The sequence below is a fragment of the Cervus canadensis genome, chromosome 8 (genome assembly GCF_019320065.1).
Source record: "Cervus canadensis isolate Bull #8, Minnesota chromosome 8, ASM1932006v1, whole genome shotgun sequence".
In the NCBI taxonomy this organism is placed as follows: Eukaryota; Metazoa; Chordata; class Mammalia; order Artiodactyla; family Cervidae; genus Cervus; species Cervus canadensis.
Genome location: NC_057393.1, coordinates 5118161 through 5141280, shown reverse-complemented (window position 1 = coordinate 5141280; position 23120 = coordinate 5118161). Strand labels below are relative to the sequence as shown.

Sequence of the window (23120 nt, the reverse complement as noted above, 5' to 3'; positions counted from 1 at the left end):
CTAAATACGTAATATGACTATGCAACTGCTGTGGCATATGGATCGTAAGTCATCGATCCCAAACCCAAAATGTATGTAGTGTAGATTTCATACTTATAATCAAGTTAATGTTCCTCTTTGCAGGATAGTGTATGTACTTAATATTCATTGATAGCTTTAGAATTCTCAATGAAATAATTTTCAAAATGCTAAAAGAAAAATCCACAAAATCACAAGAGGATCAGATTGACATTTATCTTCATCCTGTTTAGGGACTTGAAGTTTAGACAACTCTCCCTCTCAGAGATAATGACATGAAATTCGTTGAGCTGGGAGATCGGCATCGTTTCGTAGGCAGAGGCAGAAGCTTCCAGTAGATAAAGTTTCAAGAGTCTTGTATTTATTTGCCCATGAATACAACCCTAATAAAAGACTGTAAAGTTTAAATGGGTACATAGTTGGAAAATAACTATAGTGCTCGTAAAAACTAGATGGTAGGATCTATGAATGTGATGTCTAAACCTTGGGGGAAAAGGATGAAGAGAGAGGTTAAGGGCGAGAATATAGTCAGCAGGGTCATCCTGAGAGATAGGATTTACGGGAATTATGAGTCCTGGAGGGCTGCCTACAGACAAGAGCCTTCACTCAGCAAATCAAGTCCTTGGTTTTCTGCTCAGCAGCCCTGAAGGGCTGAGGGTTTTTCCACCCTGAGCCTTTAAGCTGGGGATCCCAGGTGAAGTTCCGTTGGGGATGTGCGCCCCACCCCTGGCCCAGAGCACCACAGTGGGGGGTGGGTGCAGTGCCAGTGGTCAGGAAAAGCCTGTTCCTTTTCCTCCCATCTGCTTCCCTCTTTACGATACTCAGATCATCTGGGAAATGGCCTCTGTACGGGGCATGAAGGGACTTAGGGCTTGTGATAGTAATCTATGCGCCAGAGAGAGGGCAGGAGAGCAAGGAGAGAGGACCATGGGCACAAAATTCCTGAGAAATTAGGGGGGTTGGCCCCCAACAGGAGCAAGGACTTTACTCCATCACAGCAAGGCAAGAGTCAGGACATGGGTACTGACATGAGGGAGTCGGTGGTTTTCATAGCGAAAAGATCAAAGAGAGCCTGACTCTGCCTCTGCTTTCTCAGCAAAAAACCATGAACTCAAAATTCTGTATGGGCTTCCCAGGTGGTGCTAGTGGTAAAGAATCTACTTGCCAATGCAGGAGACACAAGAGACTTGGGTTTGATCCCTGGGTTGGGAAGATCCCCTTGGAGTAGGAAATGGCAACCCACTCTAGTATTCTTGCCTGGAAAATTCCATGGACAGAGGAGCTTCATGGGTACACTCCATGGGGCCGCAAAGAGTCAGACATGACTAAGCGCACACCCACATACAGATTTGTGTGTATGTGTTTCTGTGGGGGGGTGGTATAAAAGAGGACCGTGGGCCATAGGAGCATTAGAGGAGAGAAGCTATGAAATCTCCTTTTTACATGCTGAGAGGAGGGGCCTATTTAACAGATACATCATGCTGGTTGGGCAGGGTTGGGGCTCATGGGAGAGCTAGGGTCATGAAGCTTTACATGAGACCGGGAACCATTGTTTTTTTAGGTTTTGCTACAGTTATAACCTGAGTGAGGCTCAGAAATGGGGTCACGTGGATTCACTCAAGGTTGGAGTTTTGCCAGTTGTGAGAGGGGGATGCTTTTGGGGCTGGGGGCTTCATTGTAATGATGGACTGTGGGCTCTGAGCTGGGTGACGGAGAAGGAGAGGCCCTGATGGGGGTGAATGATGGAGAGGATGCGGCTAGAACAGCGGCTGGACGCTTGTGCGGTTAGAGACTCTGGAGAAGAAGGAGTGGGGTGGAGGAGGGATGGGGAGGATGGGAGGATGTGGTCAGGACTTGGGCACTGTTGGCCTTTGGAAGTGCTGCATTTCTGAGTGGCTATGATGAGCTGGTGAAAGAGATCGCTCTGAATCAGCCCGTTGCCCCACACATCTCGTCACTAACGGTGTCCATTCATTTCTGTCCCCCAAACATCTCAGTTGTATCTACTTCTCTCCAGCTCCAGGGCTGCCACCCTGGTGCACACCCCACCATCCCGTCTATACCGTGACCACACAGCCCTTGGGGTGGGGGCCTCTTTGTCCCAATGCCCAGTCTTACCATGCTGCCTGCTCCTGGCAGCCGGACCATGCTTCTAAAGCACAGGTCCAATAAGGTCTCCTCCCCAGCTTGACAGCATTTATGAGCCTCAGATTCAAGTACAGGATGTACACCCTGCCCCATGGGGAACCCCTGGGCCATCCAAGTGAATCCTTGTGGTCACCAGACTGAGCCACCTTCCGGTCCTCAGATGACCGCGTGCTTCTTCCCTGTCCCCTGGGGGCACGTGCCGCTCTGCCCTTCCTCACAGTCAAGGCCAAGTTCTGTCAGGTGCTGCGCCCACCCCCTCCCTGACCTTGGAGCTGTCCTTTCCCCCCTTTGTGGGGTTTACACTTTGTGGGGTTTCTTTACGGCTGTGTCCCCAGAAACTCACGCAGTTCCTGGAAGAGAGTGGGCCTTCATTGATTCTTGGGTGAATTCATAAATGAAGTGTTGACTGCTGTGAAGATCATTCCCGAAAATGCTTTCCGGAGGCGTCCAGTCTCTGGCAGAACAAGGTGCTTTATAGCAGGTTTTCCTCTCCTCACGATGCTTCCTTATAAAGGCCACTGCTGGCTGCCGTTCACCAGGTACATCAGTAGTATACCGTAGACATCACATCAGTGATTAATGGAATTTATTTATAAAAACGCCACTTATGATATGATGACACTATGTCTAATACGACATCTGCCTTCTTAAAAACAACTTCAGGGTATTATTAAAACAAAACCAAAGTGTAAGAAGAGTAGGACAAGGTGCAGAAGTGTGTAACTAAGAGTGTATGTCAGTGAAAACAATTAAGAGCATACTTCGTTATTAATTGGGCTTCCCTTGTGGTTCGGACAGTAGGAATCCGCCTGCAGTGCAGGAGACCCGGGTTTGATTCCCAGGTCAGGAAGATCCCCTGGCGAAGGGAATGTCTACCTGCTCCAATATACTTGCCTGAAAAATTCCATGAACAGAGGAGCCTGGCGGGCTTGATCTATGGCGTCTCAAAGAATCAGGCACAACTGAGCGACCAGCACTTTTGCTTCATTTCACTTTTGTTATTATTTAAATGAACATGTAATATTAAGTAACATGCCTCAAATACTGCCATGGATAGTTCCTTTATAAAAGTAAGTACTATTCCTTTGAACCTAAGATTTTATCCATTTGAAGATACACCACTATTTTATGCATCACCAAGCAAGAAAAACATACCGTCAGCCAACAGTGATGCCACGCTTGTGAAATGTATGTCCGCCCATGGACTCCACGACCGTGCAGAGCCAGCGAGCAGAGAACTTACCTCTAAACAGTGGCTCTCCGTGGAGGTGGTTTGGCCCCTAGCTGGGGACATTTGATAGTGTCCAGAGACATTTTCCATTGTCCCAGCTGGGGGGACGGGGTAGAGTGCTACTGATCTCTACTCAACAGAGGCTGCTCCCACCTCCTCCAGCGCACAGGAACCAACTACCAAAAACCATCAGCTACAAATATCAACAACGCCGACACCAAGAAACAATGGTCTGAAGCAAGGAGACTTGCTTGCACTTTTTATGTTCCACCAGCACCTTCTGGATTGTCTTTGCCTTTTATTTCCATAGAACTTCCATCTCCAACACTGGGCCTGTTCTGAACGCCCAAGTGAAAACTCTAACAGAGCATTTTAGGAGCAACCAGGCACCAGAGAGATGATTTATTTCAATAAATTAACCTAAGCTCTGCCTAAGCCTTTATTTCCCCTACTCTGGTATAAAACCAGAAAATGCACTCAGCCCCTTTCTGCATTTTAATTATACTTTCAGAGGATAGAGCAGTTGTATGAATTAAGAAGCCGTTAAGATGAAATTGATTTTTCCATATATGCTGAAAGATGCAGGGCTTAATATGTGTTATAATTAGGAACAATGGAATCAATTGTAGAATTATTTTTAAGACACCAAAACCCTAAATTAATTTCAGCTGATGACCTTTTTCCGCTTGTCACTTATTCCCTTAAAATCATTTTAACACATTTCCAAGTCCTGCTTTCAGCAAGGAGCCAAATGCAGTAGCGATCAAGGTGGTGCTTGGGGGACATTTCTTGGGGTCATAACAGGAAGGAAGCTCTGGAAATTAGAAAAGAAAGGGCTCCTGTTGATCTTTTCTGTCCAAAATACATGATGTGCTTGAACTTCTGAAACATGGTTCTGAATGCATGTCTCGACTTCAGGTTTGACCAATGAGAAGAAAAAGTCAAAAAGAATGTGTCCCTTCTCCCTCTGGTGTTCACACTGATGCCATAAGGAAATATGTGAAAAGGGCTTGGGTGACTCAAAGATGGTTGCGTCGTGACGAATAAGAGGATAAACTTTCAATGAAAAGTCTATTAAATTCCAAGGCTGAGTGGAGCACTAACCTGCCCTTTCGGTGTTGACGATGGGTCTCTGCAGGTTCCAATTGGGCCAGAAATGCCTGTCATGGACATCACACGACAGGCACAGTTACCAAAGGAGGTGGTGGTCCCAAGCAAAGCCCTGTGAACCAGTGTCTGGCAGAGCTTTCTAGATACCCCTGACTCCAGTCTCGTATCCCTGCCCCAAGATACACCTGGATTCCACCCCACATTTTCAGGCATCCAGGCTTCCCTTGTGGCTCAGCTGATAAAGAATCTGGCTGCAAGGCCATAGTCCTGGGTTCGATCCCTGGTTTGGGAAGATCCCCTGGAGAAGGGAAAGGCTACCCATTCCAGTGTTCTGGCCTGGAGAATTCCAAGGACTGTATAGTCCATGGGGTCACAAAGAGTCGGATACGACTGAGCGGCTTTCATTTCACTCACTCAGTGCTCAGATGTCTGTCTTCTCCCCACCATCGAATCCTAGTTGAAAGAAAAACCTTGCGTCAGACACTCACAGCATAGCGTGGACCTCAGAGACGAGTCTTCCTTTCACTTGTCTCCAGGGTAAAGAGCTAATGGATCTGTGCCTGGATCTGTGTCAGAGAACTGACTCATGCGTCTCGGCTTTGAGCAAAATGCTTGTTCAACCTTCCTTTTGGTGGGAGAGGACTCCGTAATGCCACTGTACCTGAGTCACTCCATCAGGAGGTCCTCTGATTTACCCTCTTTTCAGGATAAATCTATGGTCTTCTGCCAAAGCAGGAGTCTGTACATAGGAACTGGGGTGGGGAGGTGAGATTGACCTGATTCTTAACATTCCAGTGGATCCTCCTTCGTTAGTACCACCTTCATCACATCTGACAGTAACACATTCCATGAATACTCAAGTCTGTTGAGGGTCTGTTAGCGAACTCCATTTCAATAGACACCTTTCTCAGACCTGCTTCAACGATTTCTCCTCACTACTCAGCAAAATGCTATCTGTGTCATCTTCTCTCCCTTTCTGTTTATTTAGTTTCAGGTTCTTTTCCATTATAAATTATTACAAGATACTGAGCACCCATGAATTTCTTCATAGTTCTAATTTTTTAAACTGTCAGTAGCAATCCTGCTTCTTTCATCTCTGATGCTAACAATTTAAGTATTTTCTATTTTATTTTTTGGCCTATCTAGCTAAACAAATCTTTACAAAGCACAGGCTTCTGGTTTCATTGATTTTCTCCATTGCTTTTTAAAATTTTAGCTGGGTTTAAGGAGAGACCAAAAGTAAACATGGGTGTTGAGTCGCTCGGTGTCTTAAGTCTCTGTAGAATGTCTGCAAAAGGGCTATCAAAGATTTTGGATCAGATGCCCCAGCTCCCAACTTGGCACTAATTTCCAGACTCTCTTGAGAATCAGGTGGACTACTTTTCCTTGTGGAAGGTGGAGTGTGACTATGTGATTAACAATCACATGAAAATCATATTGCAGGGTAGTTCCCAAAAGAAAGGGATACAGCACTGGCCAATGGGCAGCCAAGATCCCAGATATAGGACAGCTTTGTCCTCCAAAAGATGCTGATCTTGAGAAGGCAAGGATTTTCCTCCACTGCTTTGTATTCCAAAAATATTGGCTCTGTCTCAGAAGTACTGGTTACCCAAGCAGGAAGCAACACCTGGCTTGGTGTTTCCCTCCATTGTGAGCCTCAGTAACATCTGTTCACCCTTAGTGCTTCTGAATCCATTTATTAATGTGGACACCCATCATTAATGTGGATGCCATGTATTAAGGTGGTATACAAGGACAGAAGAGGCTTCCTGGAGAATTTCATGCCCTGGAGGGAAAAAAGTGGCCATGGCAGGCACTCTGGCCCCCGGACTTTGGGGATGCAAAACTATGGTTTTTCCAATAGTCATGGATGGATGTAAGAGTTGGACCATAAAGAAGACTGGGTGCTCTTGAAGAATTCATGCTCTGGAGTTGCGGTACTGGAGAAGACTCTTGAGAGTCCCTTGGACTGCGAGGGAATCAAACCAGTCAATTCTAAAGGATATCAATGCTGAATATTCATTGGAAGGACTGATGTTGAAGTGGAAGCTCCAGTACTTTGGCCACCTGATGTGAAGAGTTGACTCATTGGAAAAGACTTTGATGCTGGGAAACATTGTAGACAAAAGGAGTAAGGGGTGGCAGAGGATGAGATGGTTACATAGCATCACCGCTCAAATGGACTTGGATTTGAAGAAACTCTGGGAGACAGTGAAGGACAGAGGAGTCCGGTGTTTTGCAGTCCATGGGGTCGCAAAGAGTTGGACATGACTTAGCGACTGAACAGTAACAATGGAAAGGGAGGAGAGATTGTGCCTTCCCTTTATCTGGAGGATGAGTGGCAAGTAGGGGGTGGGAGACATTTATTTCTCTCCTCTAATCTCGGAAGTCCTAAAAAAGGACATCTGCTGTGGAAAACTCAATGTATGCACATTGTTTGGGTTGATGCTCTTCATCCCTGTAAGGATTCTTTTTGCATTATTCTCTGAAAATAGACGTCTGGGTATTAAGGAAATAATGTCATCCTTTGTAAGTGTTTAAACTCTGAGTTAAACAAACTTTTGGTTCCTTTTGAGACCTCTGGTCTAGAAGACAAGGCTTTTGAAGGACATTTTTAATGGCAAACTTTAAATAAAGTCAGCAGTTGGTAGGTCAATGACAACGCCTATATGTTATTGTCCTTTTCCAATGCAAGAGGAACAAAAGGCCTCAGCCAGAATCAATTAGTCACCTATGATGGGACATGATGACATTTTCACTCTTGAACTTTTCTGGTATAAAAGGATTACCCAAGGAGGATCTAACAGTAAGAGTGAAGAATCTGGGAATAAAATCACCCATCCGTAGAGGTCTCAGGAAGTCCAGAATGATTAGGTAAGAGATTGCATTTTTCAACAAAGAAAAATGTTGAATTTGTATACGCTTTTTAATTTATGCTTGCCTGAATAAGACTTTTCTGAATTTTTTTCCCTACTCTGCAGTTCATTAAAATTCAATCTTATTCTGTTTCTGTTGATTTCTACAATGGATGTATTCTGGTGTCATCCAATTTCATCTTCTAAGGTAAGAGTTTTGCCTCTATTTTTGATGCTTGACTAAATAACTAAAATTGTAGAGTATGTAAATTCAAAATAACCTCTAGAAATATGTAACAAAAGTTATTTCCTTTATTATTAGAGCTTACAATGAAAGAAATATGAGGAACCATAAAATTAGGTAAAAAGGAAGATTTTTACAATAGTAATACAGGTTATATTAAACTTTGCTTTGAATTATTTAAGAGTTGGCCTTGCATAAGAAAATAATTTCAACATAAAATGTAAGTTACTTTGCTCATGATAAATTGTTTGTTTCACAAGCATCAACTCACAATCAAAGTGAACATTTAACACGCGAAACTATATTAAAGATACAGTGGATTACTTTTCAAAAGCAGCAAATTTCTTAATTTTACAAAAATGGTAACTTTTTCAGATACAGGATATAGATAATATGTCAGTTCTCAATGAAACATAATATAAAATATTAATTCATATGTTTATTGAAGAATTTTGGTTGAACTCCTAACTGTATTCATTGAACTCATCAAGACATTCAGAAAATGGCATTTTCCTTCTTTGGAATTTTTAATGCTGTTTCTACATGATATTTCAGTTGTGTTATGTCAATTTAAAATATCTTTTGTCATTGATAGATTTTTATACTTTAACTCTGCTTCAGTAAAACTTAACATGGCACACAGTAATTACTGAAATCAGTGTAATTTATGAAGCCACTTTTAAGATAATGAGGTGCCACATGAATTCTGAACAATAACTATATGTCCCAACATAATGATCTAACTATTTACATTATGAGTCTTCTCACCAATCTTTGCATATCATTTTTCTATTTCTTGTTTAGTTAATCTAGTTTCTTTTTTCCTGGTTTATTCATATGAGCATTCCACACTAATTTAGTCATTGATTCTGTAAGACAACACATTGATCAAATAGATGAATAACAATCCACAAATTGGTATATTTTCTCAAATGCCTTCCTAATTACTTTCTATTCTTTCCCTGAAGGTTTGTTCATGACATTTCTGTTGAGCAAAGGCACTTGTGCATTTTTTTAAAATTAAGACTGTTCTTTCTTCTATTGTTCTTATGAGATCATCTTGTCCATAAATGAAATGTTTCTTCCTTCACTGAATTTTCCACATTTCTGTTTTTTCATGTGACAGTTTTGTTCTCATTATAACTGCATCACATAGTAATGGTGCCAATTTGACTGTTTAGGGTGAGTGATTATGCAAAGAACATAGAGACTTTTATAATATTTGTTGTAAACTTCATAAAGTTTATCAAGCAGCCAAATATACAATATTATGCAGTTAATGAGTCTGTCTGACAAGGACTCCCTTCATTGATCAGCAAAGTATCTTTTTAGGGCTGTTTACTGATGTTTTGGGTTTCCCAGGTGGCTCAGTGGTAAAGAATCTACCTGCCAATGCAGAAGACACAGTTTAGATCCCTGGGTCAGGAAGATACCTTGGAGTAGGGAGTGGCTACCCACTCCAGTATTCTGGTCTGGAAAGTCTCATGGACAGAGGAGTCTGGTGGGCTATAGTCCATGGGGTTGAGAAGAGTTGGACATGACCAAAAGACTGAGCGCACACACACACACACACACTGATGTTTGGGGGCTGTTGTAACTAGGACTGATGCATATATATATATGTTTGCAATATAAATGTGGAATTATGACAGTTTCTGGAAAGAACTGGAGTGTTCCCCTTCCTGAAATGACTCACAGGCCCTTGTTGTTGGAAATTTAAAATAGATGGCATTATATCATGCTTAGATCTTCTCTACTAATACAGGGTGAGACATAGAGTGTAAGAGTTTTTGATTGGTTTTCCCATGACAAATATGACCAATACCTCTGAAATTCTCTCATTATTCCTAGATCTAAAACTCCTAAACGCCCATGCATTCCCACAGAGACCGGTGGGAATGGTTTTTCTAGGGGCTCTGATTGCTGGACCCCTTACGGAGCCTCCACCCTAGTGGGGGGTGGAGAATCTTGAGATGCACTCTGGTCCCATCTTTACTTTCAAAGTCACCCCAAACCAAACTTGTTTTCCTGTACCGGGAGAGGAAATGTGTGCTTTTGGCACTGCAGAACGTTCTTTATCTGTAATAAAAGCATTCGGCCCCCTTTCCTCTTGTAGCTCTCACACAGTTGAAAACATGGGCTTGGAGTCTGATGCCTCAATCAAGTCCTGCTTCACCTGTATGCCATGTAATTAATTTCCTTATTTAAGGGAAATTATAAGCAAGGAAATAATAGTACCAACTTCATAAAGCTTTTTGAGGGGTTAAAATCAGGCGATACAAATAAGAACATAGCACAAAGACTATCCATCATGCCCCTCAGGTCTTTATTTAGCTTCTCCATCTACATAGTATGGGATTGAATTGCGTGTTCTCGATGGCCAACTTGAGCGCTAAGATGTCAGACTTGTTTCTCTCACAGCTAAGTGCCCCCTATACCATCTTACATCATTCAGGCCTTTGAGCCCCTGGTGGAACTGAGCCAAAGTCAAGAGACAAAGATGTTGACTCTCAAGTTCAAAGACGATCCTTGTGGAGAGAGAGACTTGGAAAATGACTCAGGACAGGCCTCAGAAGGAAAGTGACTGCAAATGAAGCCTGGAGTTTGGTTATCGTGGGTTGTTTTTCTCAGTGAATTAAAAAAAATATTCCCAAGACTAATTAGTGCCACTTGAAAGGTTCTTTATAAAGTAATAGCAACAAGATAACTATAGGGTATACAATGCAATACTGAATAGCTGCAATCACATAAGTAGTACAAAATTTAGAGAAGAGGGTAGACAGCTTCAAACAGTATTTTGTATTTTGATAAAGTCTATATTTAAAAAGTGTTTTAGCAAAACCCTCTTTGAATATTGGCTATATTGGATTTATCACCGTAAGATTCTGAAAATTGTTACGATTGAAATAAGCTTTGAACCCTAAAGCTGTCTTCTCTCCCTCTCCCCCATCTTAATTGCCAGGTGTCTGGAAAATCTGATTACTTTGTCCTTCTGCTGAACAGCTGCCCAACCAGGATGGACAGGAGAGAGGGACTAGATTTTCTAAAGCCAATTTTGGAGAAGACACTTATGAAAAGGTCCTTCCGCAATGGTGTCGGTGCAGGGGTGAAAAAAACTTCCTTTAGAAGAGCAAAAACGTGAATAAGTGTGCAAAGGACTCTGGGAATTAATCTCAAATTTTGTATAGTGTGACTAATGTGCTAAAGTCAGTTATATCTTTATCGTTAAGTATTGGTACGCTCTCAGTTCTTAAATATCTTCACTCTCCTTACTGGTACAGAGTAAATTTTAAAAAATGTAAGCCCATGTCAAACTTTCACTGTGGGAGAATAAAATATTTATGTGATCAATTAGCAGCTTGCCTGAGTAGGGATAGATACATTTGCTTTGATCTTAAATTGACCAAAAAGTATGAGTGTTTTTACTATGATGACAATGGTATGATTTTTTTCCTGGGCCTGTAATATAATACTGATTTTTTTTTTCTTTTCAATATGGTTTTCTGAAATGGCTTAGCAAGACCAATGCTTTGGGGATGTGTTATTTCAGCTTCTAAAAAAGTCTTGTGAGAGTAAGCAAAGTTAAGGCTCATGACACAAGTGTATTTTCTTCAGTCGATTGATACCGGAAACAAATATGAGCAGAGCCCTCTGGATCTAACTCTTGCCACCCTTTTCCATCAAATAAACTTAGACATGGATCATGGTCTTGCCTCGGAAATTTATCTTCTTTTTAAATCTTAAAACACAGAAATATCGCTGGTAAAGATCAAGACAACCAAAAACTACTGATGACCCATCGTTGCTATGGGGACGGGGGTGGGGGGGGAGTCTGTTGTGAGTCAGTTCTCCTAATTTGTGCTTCTTAAAGCCCCACCCCCTCCTGCTCGAGAGAAGACCAGGCATCCCTTCCATAGAAACTCTTGACATTACTTAAAAAAAAAAAAAAAAAAAGGATAATGCAACATCGGTTGATGAGTTATTACCTCAAATGCATAACCTTAATAAATACATATGTGCACGTTTAATTCTGTAAAAAACACTAAGGACGTTCTAACCAAGAAAACTGTTACATTTTCCATTTTACTCTATGAGTATAGACACAGATGAGATGAACAAGTCCTAATGTATTTTAGGACTTAAGATCTTTGTGTCTTTTTGCTTTCTGTCCCTAAGGTCCTGGCCTTTGTGTCTATGAGGGCGATGTTGCTTTATTATTATTCTTGAAAATATCGAATTTCTAAAGAGAGACATGGATTTAAGAAAAATATATTTATGGGGAATAGAAAAAAATTTGCAGCTATAAATTCGATGGGATATACATTTGTATATATATTTAAATTTTAATTTAAAGTGCATATGAGAGTAATAGCTAGCCCTTAGTGAGTACACGCTGTATGCGTGAGTGCTCAGTCATGTCTGACTGTTTGCAACCCCGTGGATTGTAGTCTCCAGGCTCCTCTGTCCATGAGATTTCCCAGGCAGGAATACTGGAGCTGGTTACCGTTTCCTACTCTAGCAGATCTTCCCGACCCGGGATGGAACCCGGCTCTCGGGTCTCCTGCCTTGGCAAGTGGATTCTTTACCTGCTAGTGCCACATGGGAAGCCCACATATTAGGTACCAGACATCTGACAAGTATTATCCTGTTTACTGTTCACAATACCCCTATGAAGGCAGCTTTAGAACTGCCCTGGCAGTTCTACTGGCCCCTCCACTGTCCTTATCCTCCACTGCAAGCCCAGACTCTCCTTGGAGCATCTGGAAATGCCAGGAGGAAATCTATCCACTGCCTGCCTGCAGACAGGCTCCACAGCCCCAGGAGGCTTCCTGGAGGAGATGTAAAGTGCTCCCAAGAAATGGTGGAAGATCTGACAGGTGATTGTCAGGGAAAGCAGTGTTTTTGATTTTTGGCTTTTTAAAAAATCTTCCTAGCATAGTTGGTGGGGAAGCTAATTAGATAGGCCAATAGACATCACTTCCTTCTGCAAAGCTGAAAAACAGTGACTGCATTAGTAAGCTCATGGCAATCATGATGTCCATCGTGTAGGGATGAGAGAAGGTTTTATTGCAGAGGAATCTCCTAATTCCCTATTTGCATTTATATGGATTGGTTGGAATAATAAAGCACCAAAAATATAATTGGAAAAATTCTCTTCCCATTTCTGGATCTGAAATATCATTCTAACCTCAGGGCAGGGGGGTGGTGCGGGACAAAAGGCCTGTGAGAAAGTATTTGCACTCTAAAAATTGTAGCAGAGTAAACCTGGCAGGCAGGACAGCTTGCTTTCGGAGGAGAAAGTGTACCTCATGCTAAGGTTTTAGGAATAAAGTGTATAAGATAAAAAAGACTTCCAAGTCATGTTTAGATAGTGTCATTAGAGAGATGACAGAAGGTTTTCCATGGAAATCTTTGGAACCCCAAGAGGGCAGCACCCGAGTGGCCCCAGGCCACATCCAGTCATCGATACCAGTTTTATGCAGGGTTTGGAGCAAGACTGCCTGCTCCCTAGGGCTGCCTGCAGAGTGGCCTGGGGTCAAAGGGTGTGTTGACCAGATTTTTGACTCTCTGACCTTCCCTTTGTCACCAGACAGTGTAAATGTTCAAACTACCACACAGTTGCACTCATCTCACATGCTAGTAAAGTAATGCTCAAAATTCTCCAAGCCAGGCTTCAGCAATATGTGAACCGTGAACTTCCAGATGTTCAAGCTGGTTTTAGAAAATGTAGAGGAACCAGAGATCAAATTGCCAACATCCGCTGGATCATTGAAAAAGCAAGAGAGTTCCAGAAAAACATCTATTTCTGCTTTATTGACTATGCCAAAGCCTTTGACTGTGTGTGGATCACAATAAACTGGAAATTTCTGAAAGAGATAGGTATACTAGACCACCTGACCTGCCTCCTGAGGAATCTGTATGCAGGTCAGGAAGCAACAGTTAGAACTGGACATGGAACAACAGAGTGGTTCCAAATAGAGAAAGGAGTATGTCAAGGCTGTATATTGTCACCCTGCTTATTTAACTTATATGCAGAGCACATCATGAGAAATGCTGGGCTGGATGAAGCACAAACTGTAATCAAGACTGCTGGGAGAAATATCTATAACCTTAGATATGCAGATGACACCACCCTTATGGCAGAAAGCAAAGAACTAAAGAGCCTCCTGATCAAAGTGAAAGAGGAGAGGGAAAAAGTTGGCTTAAAGCTCAACATTCAGAAAACTAAGATCATGGCATCTGGTCCCATCACTTCATGTCAAATAGATGGGGAAACAGTGGAAACAGTGGCAGACTTTATTTTGGGGGGCTTCAAAATCACTGCAGATGGTGACTGCAGCCATGAAATTAATAGATGCTTACTCCTTGGAGGAACAGTTATGACCAACCTAGACAGCATGTTAAAAAGCAGAGACATTACTTTGCCTGCAAAGGTCTATCTAGTTAAAGCTATAGTTTTTCCAGTAGTCAAGTATGGATGTGAGAGTTGGACTGTGAAGAAAGCTGAGCACTGAAGAATTGGTGCTTTTGAACTGTGGTGTTGGAAAAGACTCTTGAGAGTCCCTTGGACTGCAAGGAGATCCAACCAGTCCATCCTAAAGGAAAGCAGTCCTGAGTGTTCATTGGAAGGACTGATGTTGAAGCTGAAACTCCAATACTTTGGCCACTTGATGCAAAAAACTGACTCATTTGAAAAGACCCTGATGATGGGAAAGATTGAAGACAGGAGGAGAAGGGGATGACAGAGGATGAGATGGTTGGATGGCATCACCAACTCAACGGACATGAGTTTGAGTAAGCTCCGAGAATTGGTGATGGACAGGGAGGCCTGGCCAGTCCATGGGGTCACAAAAAGTCGGACACCCCTGAGCAACTGAACTGAACTGAACTGAGGTGTTGATGAAAGCCTGAATTGCACCTTTAGAGCCAGCTGCCCCAGGCGAGGTGTTAAAGGCCCACAGAATGCAAACATCCCGAGGGAGGAGTAACTGACTTCATCTTGATCCACTTCACAACAAGTCACTTAAGTGTCATTTCTTACCTAGAAAGAGTTTATTGAAGGGGCGGGAAAAGAACCCTGATGTTAGGGGAATCACACTGACTGAAACCCCCAAGCTGGCCAGGCACCATGGTAACCATTTGCGTGAATTATTTTACAACAAGAGGTCCTGGTAAGAAACACAGAACTAATAAGCCTCCACCAACCGGAAGAGTTTGGAAAAGGTCAAAAAGAGATGCCGTGTGTCCTACCACCTCCCAGAATCCTTCTTGCTGGCATCAATCTTGGCTGAGCAATGTGTTTGCAACTGGGAAGAACCCTGAGTCAGAATGATTGAACAAAGACAACCCAGACACTAATTGCATCACCATAAAACCTGAGGCTGCGGCCACGTGGCGGAACAGTCTTCCCAGGTCCTTCACCCTGCTGCTCTCCACCCAGGCGCCCTTTCTAGATAGTCTCTTGCTCTGTCTGCATGTGTGTCTCCTCGGACAATTCATTTCTGGGTGTTAGACAGGCGCCCTCTCTCGGGCCCTGGAAGGGGTCCCCTTTACTGCAACACGGAGTGCCGTGGGCACCTGAGGGGGGAGCGCTGGTGAGAAGCTGACCGCAGAGCGTGGGGAGGCAGGATCCCGAAGACCCCCAGGCCACACACACCCCGTGCCCCGATTCAGCGTCCCTGACTACCCAGCTGCATGACCTTGCTCAAGCTTCTAGGATCCTTTCGGGCCCAAGTTTCAACACCTGTGAAATAGGACTAATTTTACTTACATTACAGGATTGTCCATTCATTTGCCAATTTACTCGCTTGACAAATATTTATTGGACACATGCTATATTCCAAGGAGTGTTTTAGGCAGTGGGAATGCAATAGCTAAGAAAACTGACCAACGTCTTGCTCTCATTGATCTTTTAGAGGAGTGGGAAGGGAGTTGGAGGAAAGGTTATGTATGTTACACAAAGATGAGGGTTAAGAGATAAGGAGAAACAGCGAGGAAGTGAGAGAGGGAGGGCAGAGGCATAGTCTGTCGTTGTTCACTCCATAAGTCATGTCTGACTCTTTGCGACCCCATGGACTACAGCACACCAGGCTTCCCTGTCCATCACCAGCTCCCAGAGTTCGCTCCAGCTCACATCCTTTGAGTCAGTGATGCCATCCAACCATCTTGTCCTTTGCTGTCTCCTTCTCTACTAGGAGGAGGGGCACAACTTCAGATACCGTCATTAGGAAAGGCATCATTCAGAATGATTAGTAAAACCCCCAAATTCTGAGAAGCAAGTGATCAGGGAAAGGGTCCCATCAACTAAAACTCGCCTTAAAGGTAAAATTCTATTTCACTGCATTCTCTCTCACATGCAGGAATGTGAAACGTTTATTGAGATTCCCATGGAAACATCCCAAATTTTGAGGGAAGGATGCATGAGTGTGTAAATTTTTGGTTAGAAACTCAAGCAAAAAAATACAAGAATTAAGCTTTTGACTCACACACACACTTGAATTTTTGAGGTGCTCTTCTCATTTTTCTTCTGGCAGTGATTTATTTCTAATGCAGAAGCATTAAAAAACAAACAAGGATGTCTGCTACAAAATTTCCACTCCAAACACTCAGACTCATTCATTTTAGAACTGTCACAGAAGAAGCAACAATTTAGGGAAGGAAAATCTGAAAACAATTGAATTTCATTTCCCTCATGCAGTAAGACCCAGAATATGGCAGTTTGACATCAAAGTCCCATTTCTACACTCAATATTCTCATCTCCTTCTGGTCCTCAGACAGTAACAGGAAAAGGAAATATCTGGGGGCTTTTCTCCATCTCCCCCTCCAGGTGCGTTTCTCTCTGCTAATATTCATAGAGACTCACATGCTAAGTGCAGAGGCAGGTTCCCCTGTTGAGGGAAGACGAATGCTTTAATTCTCTTCTATGGAGGACAGACCATCGCCTCGGTGCTGGACAGCTCCCCCTGGGCTGCCTGGCGTGACTCTGAGGCCTGTGTTTCTTCCATTTCTTGAGAGTTGAACATCCTCTCAACAGTCCCCACAGCCAAGCCAGGATATGCAACTTTCTTGTTGTTGCTTGTTGCTGTTCAGTCACGTCTGACCCTCTGTGACCCCATGTAGCATGCCACACGCCTCTCTCCTCTACTCTCTCCTGGGGTTTGCTTGAGTTCATCTCCTTTGAGTCGGTCATCCTATCTAACCATCTCATCCTCTGTCGTCCCCTTCTCCTCCTGCCTTCAATCTTTCCCAGTATCAGGGTCTTTTCCAATGAGTTGGCTCTTCACATCAGGTGGCCGAAGGATTGGAGCTTCAGCTTCAGCAACACTCCTTCCAAAAAATATTTTCAGGGCTGATTTCCTTTAGGATTGCCTGGTTTGATCTCCTTGCTGTCCAAGGGACTCTCAAGAGTCTTCTCCGGCATCACAATTCAAAACATCGATTCTTCAGCACTCAACCTTCCTTATGGTTCAGTTCTCACATCTGGACATGACTACTGGAGCAACCACAGCTTTGACTATATAGACATTTGTCAGCAAAGTGATGGCTCTGCTTTTTAATATGTTGTCTAGGTTTGTTATGGGTTTTCCCAGTGGCTCAGATGGTAAAGAATCCACCTGCAATGCAGATTTGATCCCTGGATTGGGAAGATCCCCTGGAGAAGGGAATAGCTACCCACTCTAGTATTGTTGTTTGGGAAATCCTATGGACAGAGGCCTGGCAGGATACAGTCCATGGGGTCATGAAGGGTTGAACATGATTGAGCAGCTAAGCATGCAACTACACCTAAGTTTGTCATAACTTTCCTTCCAAGGAGCAAGCATCTTTTAATTCCACGGCTACAGACACTGTCTGCAGCAACTGACAGTTCAGCTCAGACTATTTTTCCCCAACTAACAAATCCATTCTCCTGCTTCCCTACAAAAAGTGAGAAGGCTGGCAGGACCTCTCTCCTGCTGCACAAACTGTGATGAACCCAGTCATGCAGGTGGAAGCACACCTCTTTGAGGGACCCAGATCAGGTCCTGCAGGCATTGTCCAGCTGCTGGGCTTTGTGCCTCTGACCTCTCCCTTCCATGGTGTGGTGTTGAGGTCTAGGCTGGGCCTTTGGCTGATGCCTTCTTGGCTAACCTCTGCCCATCGACATTAATGCCCACGATGGAGAAAATTTGTAAAAAAAAAACAACCAAAAAACCTAAAGCTATCTTTGCTAAGTGGGTGTCAGTGGGATTCAACATGTGGTTACAGTCTTCTCTGCCATGATATTCAAATGCCCACATACCAGGTTTGGGGCTTTGCTCGAAGTACTTTCTCTACACTGCCCCGTCTGTGCTCCCCACGGCCCTGGAAGAGGACACTGGATTGCTCTTGTCACCATGGATAGACAAGGAAACTGAAGCTCAGGGAGACCCAGTGGTGTTCTCATGTGGGATCAAGATCAAATATCTGGCAAACGGCAGGTTGGCCTGAAGGTGCCCCGTGGTCTCTGATGTCCAACTGCCCGCAGTTATGGGGTCAGTTGGACCATAAAGGAGTCTGAGCCTTGGAGAGCTGATGCTTCCAAACTGTGGTGCTGGAGAAGGCTCTTGAGTGTCCCTTGGATTGCAAGGAGTTTAAACCAGTCAATCCTAAAGGAAATCAACCCTGAATATTCACTAGAAGGACTGATGCTGAAGCTGAAGCTCCAATACTTTGGCCACCTGATGCGAAGAACTGACTCATTGGAAAAGACCCTGATGCTGGGAAAGATCGAGGGCAGGAGAAGGGGGCAAAGAAGATAAGGTGGTTGGATGGCAACACTGACTCAATGGAGATCAGTTTGAGCAAACTCTGGGAGATAGTGGAGGATAGGGAACCCTGGGTTGCTGCTGTTCATGGGGTCGCAAAGAGTCGGACATGACGTAGTGATCGAACAACAACAAATGGTGTCAGGCATGAATAGAAGAAAAGGAAATCAGAAACCAGAGAAGGTGTATATGATGGTTAATTTTGAAAAAGAAATTTTATTTTACATTGGAGTATGGTTCATGTATAGTGTTCTGTTAGTTTCAAGTTTACAGCCAAGTGATTCGCTTATATGTATAAGAGTATCTATTCTTTTCATATTCTTTTCCCATTTAGATTATTACTGAATACTGAGCAGAGTCTCCTGTGCTATACTGTAGGTCCTTGTTGGTTAACTGTTTCAAATATAGCAATGTGGACTTGTCAGTCCTAAACTCCCAATCTGTCCCTCTCCCCAACCCTCCTCCTTGGTAACCACTAGTTCATTCTTGATCTGTTCTGTAAATAAGTTCATTTGTATCATTCTTCTTAGATTCTACAAGTAAGTGATATCATAGGATATTTGTCTTTCTCTGTCTGACTTTTGTGACAGCAAATTTTATGTGTCACTCTGACCGGCCCTTGGGGAGCCTCAATGTTTGGTTAAACATTTTTCTAGGTGTGTCCAAGTTTCTGGGTGAGATGAGCGTTTGAATCTGCAGCCTGAGTAAAGCAGGGGGCCCTTCCAGGTGTGGGTGAGGGTCAGCCAGTCTACTGAAGGCCCGAGTACCGTGAAAGGCTCTCTCTGCCTCACTGTCTTTGAGCTGGGGCATTGGTCTTCTCTACTCACCACTCAGCCTGGACCCGGACTGTCAGCTTTCCTGTGTCTGAACGTCTCACCTTCTCCCCTGCACGAGCCAGCTGCGTGCAACCTCTCACTTCTCTCCCTTCCCTCTTTTTCCCCTCTCTCTCCATATACATCCTGTACTTTTTGTTTCTCTGGGGAACCCTGATGAACCAACAGTGCATTGGTTTTCTGTTGCCACATGAAAAGATTACCAGAAACTTAGTGGTTCAAACAACACATACTTGCCAACTTGTGACAGTCAGGAGTCCAGACAGAACAGTTTCCTCTAACTGAGGGCCTCAGAAGATGGCAATACAGGTGTCCCTAAGGCCACGGCCACGCCTAAGGTCCAAAAGGGGAAGGATCCACCTCCAAACTCATGTAATTTGTTGGCAGAATTCAGCTGTCTGTGGCTGGGGACCCAAGTGCCTCAGTTTCATTCTGGCTGTTGGCAAGAGATTGTTCTAAGCTTCTAGAGGCTACCATCAGTCTTTGCTACATGTGTGCATGTGCATGCAAAATCTCTTGAGTCATATCCATCTCTATGTGACCCCAAGGATGGTGGTCCACCAGGTTCCTCTGTCCATGGGATTCTCCAGGCAAGAATATTCGAGTGGGTTGTCATGCCCTCCTCCAGGGGATCTTCCTGACTGAGGGATGGAATCCAAGTACATGTACATCTCCTGCATTGGCAGGCAGGTTCTTTACCACTGAGCTATTCATTGCTGCCAGCTTCATCCAAACCAGCAGGCGGAGAATTCTGCAGCAGATGGACACGACAGTCTTATGTCCCACCATCATGAAAGCGACATCCTTCACCTTTGCCTTATTATAGTGATTAAAAGCAAGTTACAGGTCCTGTCTACACTCAAGAGGAAGGTTTGCACAAGGGTGGGAACACCAGGAGGTGAGGATAACAGGGACCACAGTCAATACAGAAGTTCTGGGTGACTGCCTTTGCAGTGGGAGATAGCCGTTTGTCTCCAGGCTGGGGCTCTGACAAGGAGTACGATGCAGACCAAAGGTGACTGGCAGTCTGCGAGGAAGACGGATTGATTTTAAGGCTAAAATGTAGAGTGAAAATTCAGTTATTGGAGTCCTACGATATGCCAGGCACTGGTTGAAAATTTACATGTATGAGCTCATCCAATTCCCATAACTCCTTTGAAAAAGCAGCAAAATGCTTCTAAGGCAGGGGTTCTTACTGACTTGTTTTACAGATAAGGCATCAGGGGCAGAGAGGTTAAGTAACCTGCTCAGGGTCACATAGGTCGTGAGCACTAGAGCCAAGATGGGGACCCAGGTGGTCTGACTCCAGCAACGGAGGGGCCTCCTCAACTCAGCAGCTGAAACCCTTAGGTTAAGAAAGCCTCCTTCTCCCTGGAGTGTACAGCCGTGTTTGAAAGGCACAGGCTGGGAAGAAAAGCTGGCTCCAGCTGGGGTAGAGGAGAAATGGGGTAGACAGTTGGGCAAAGAGGGCACAGTGAAAGGGAATGAAGATGTATTTGGAATTTCCAAGACAGGTTTCCTGTGATGAAACGTGTTCTGATGGGAGAGAGCAAAGAAGCAGTTACAAAATGACTGTTTCCAGTTCAATCAGAAAATTCAGAAATGATGAAGAAGCTGCCTTCTCACTTAACACCGACCTGCTATCGGAAAGTAACTTATCTGCAAATAAGCAAGAGAGAGAGTATTTCCTTCTACAGCAGTAAAACTGCTAAAAGTTTTACTGGCGAAGACAGCCTGCAGGAGGTGTGTAACTCTTGTCTTCCTGTCCATGATGGGCCTTCTAACATCCTTGGGCAAGCGGGTCAGTGATTACTGCAGTGAATTATGGTCACTGCCAAAGGATGACATTAGCTAGAATCCTGCTTCCTGCCACCATGATGGAAACCCTCCAGGTACATCAAAGAATTACGGATGAAGGTGCTTTTATAGCCTTTAAGAAACAAAATCCGCAGCTCAGAATCAGCGCACGGTGTTCTCTGCCCAGGCTCCCCGGGACTTTGGTGACCCAGGCTGTGCACGGTCAAGTCAATGCCGAGAGGTCTCCTGTTGATTGAGATTCAGAAGCACAGCCTTTGACTTAGACCTATATGCACTCAAACAGCATTCCACTTGATAAGTTCCATGGCTGTGGACACGACCCTGGACTTCTCCAAGCCTCAGTTTCCTCATCTGTCAAGTGGAACTCATAGTGACAGGACAGTAAAGCTGTAGTGAGAGGGAAGTGAGATAATATATGTTCAACACCTAACACAGTGCTCCATCTCTGCCTGCGTGGTAAACGGCAGCCAGCTGCTGCAGAATGCACCAAGCATTTCAGCCTCACGTCACATAGGAAATGGGGTATATAACTCACACTTACAAATTAAGTTGGGGAAGATTTGGAGGCAGTTATGGTTTGCTGAGTCTTCCTTGGTAACTCAGACGGTAAAGAATCTGCCTATAATGCAGGAGGCATGGGTTTGATCCCTGGGTCAGGAAGATCCCCTGGAGAAGGGCGTGGCAACCCACTCTAATATTCTTGTCTGGAGAATCCCATGGACAGAGGAGCCTACAGCCCATGGGTTGCAAAGGGTCAGGTCTGACTGAACAATGAACAGAGAGATCGTCTGTTGATGAGAGATATAGAGATTCGATGTTATCCCAAGTATATCACTGAGCTATTATAGATGTTATTAGGGCTGACTGCAAGGGAAATTTTCTATGTCCTTTTGAAATAGTGTGGTCAATAACGTAGACTAATTGAAATCCATTGAGAGATGAAAGATACAGACCAGCAAGAACCAGACCAACTAGGACAGTGCAGACCCGTGTCTCTGCAGCAACCAGCCCAGGAAGCCAATTTCTGCAGCAATTGGTGCAGAACGGGCAGGACTTGGTCAATGACTGCCAATTTCTGTTTTTTTTTTTTTTTACCCCCACATCCAGCTCGTAACCAAAGTCAAATATACTCTCAGACCAATCAGATAAGATGCTCCTGTTCTAGTCAGCCTCCCTCCGGCTTTTGCAGACCAACAGACCCCATCGGGGCACACCTGAAGCCTCCCCCTTTCAACTCTACAGCTTTGCTCTTCTGTCTTTAAGCCTCTGCCAGAGTCGACTGATGGGGACTGACCCTCTTGCTACGGCAAGCTGTGAAGGAACAGCAGGTTCGTTCCAAAATGTGTCATCTGTTTGTCTCCATAAATAGGTATGACTGAGGTGGCTGACTTAATAGCAAAGCTATACTTAATAGTTAAGCTTTACTTAATAGGAAATCTTCCCAGGAACTCTACAATATTGGTTGAAAGTAAATATCCATTGGCTTAAGATTTTTTCAATGTCTTTTTTTTTAAAAAGACACTATTATTCACTTACTGTAAATTTAAAAATCAGACATTTAGAAAATGTATGCCAAAAAAACCCTCCAAAAAGCAATATATATATATATATTATATATATATATATAAAACCCTGAACTTACCACCCATCAGTAACCTCTCAGCATTTTCAGACATCTCTGTGATGCGGATGGGAGCACAGACACACATGCATGCATGAATATTTTTATATAAATGTGATAAGAGCATGCTAAGTTGCTTCAGTTGTGTCCATCTCTTTGCGACCCTATGAACTGTAACCCTCAGGGCGCCTCTGTCCATGGGGTTCTCCAGGCAAGAAAACTGGAGTGGGTTGCTATGCCGTCCTCCAGGGGGTCTTTCCAACCCAGGGATCAAACCCTTGTCTCTTATGTCCCCCCTGCACTGGTAGGTGAATTCTCTACCACCAGCACCACCTGGGAAGTCCATTAATGTGGTTACACAGCTCAGATTCTGGAATCTGTTTAATCAATTCACAACAGGCATAGATAGCTTTCTATTTCTGTCAGTGTTGAAATATACCACTGTGTTTAAGGTCTG

General features: G+C 43.8%; 1 protein-coding gene across 1 annotated transcript; it reads left to right on the top strand.

Moving 5' to 3' along the window:
- The first annotated feature begins 1760 nt into the window (after positions 1-1760).
- Positions 1761-11305, top strand: NPS (neuropeptide S). Its single transcript, XM_043477266.1, has 3 exons — positions 1761-1797; positions 7458-7570; positions 10569-11305. The coding sequence occupies exons 1-3, from the start codon at positions 1761-1763 to the stop codon at positions 10746-10748; spliced, it is 330 nt and encodes a 109-aa protein (XP_043333201.1). The 3' UTR covers positions 10749-11305.
- The last annotated feature ends 11815 nt before the right edge of the window (positions 11306-23120 follow it).

Bases quoted from the DNA above. Each gene is read 5' to 3' on its own strand.
- NPS (XM_043477266.1), top strand. From the start codon at position 1,761: ATGGAGAGGATGCGGCTAGAACAGCGGCTGGACGCTT. The intron at 1,798-7,457 runs GTGCGGTTAGAG...TGCCTGAATAAG, and splicing joins AGAACAGCGGCTGGACGCTT to ACTTTTCTGAATTTTTTTCC. The intron at 7,571-10,568 runs GTAAGAGTTTTG...CTTAATTGCCAG, and splicing joins ATCCAATTTCATCTTCTAAG to GTGTCTGGAAAATCTGATTA.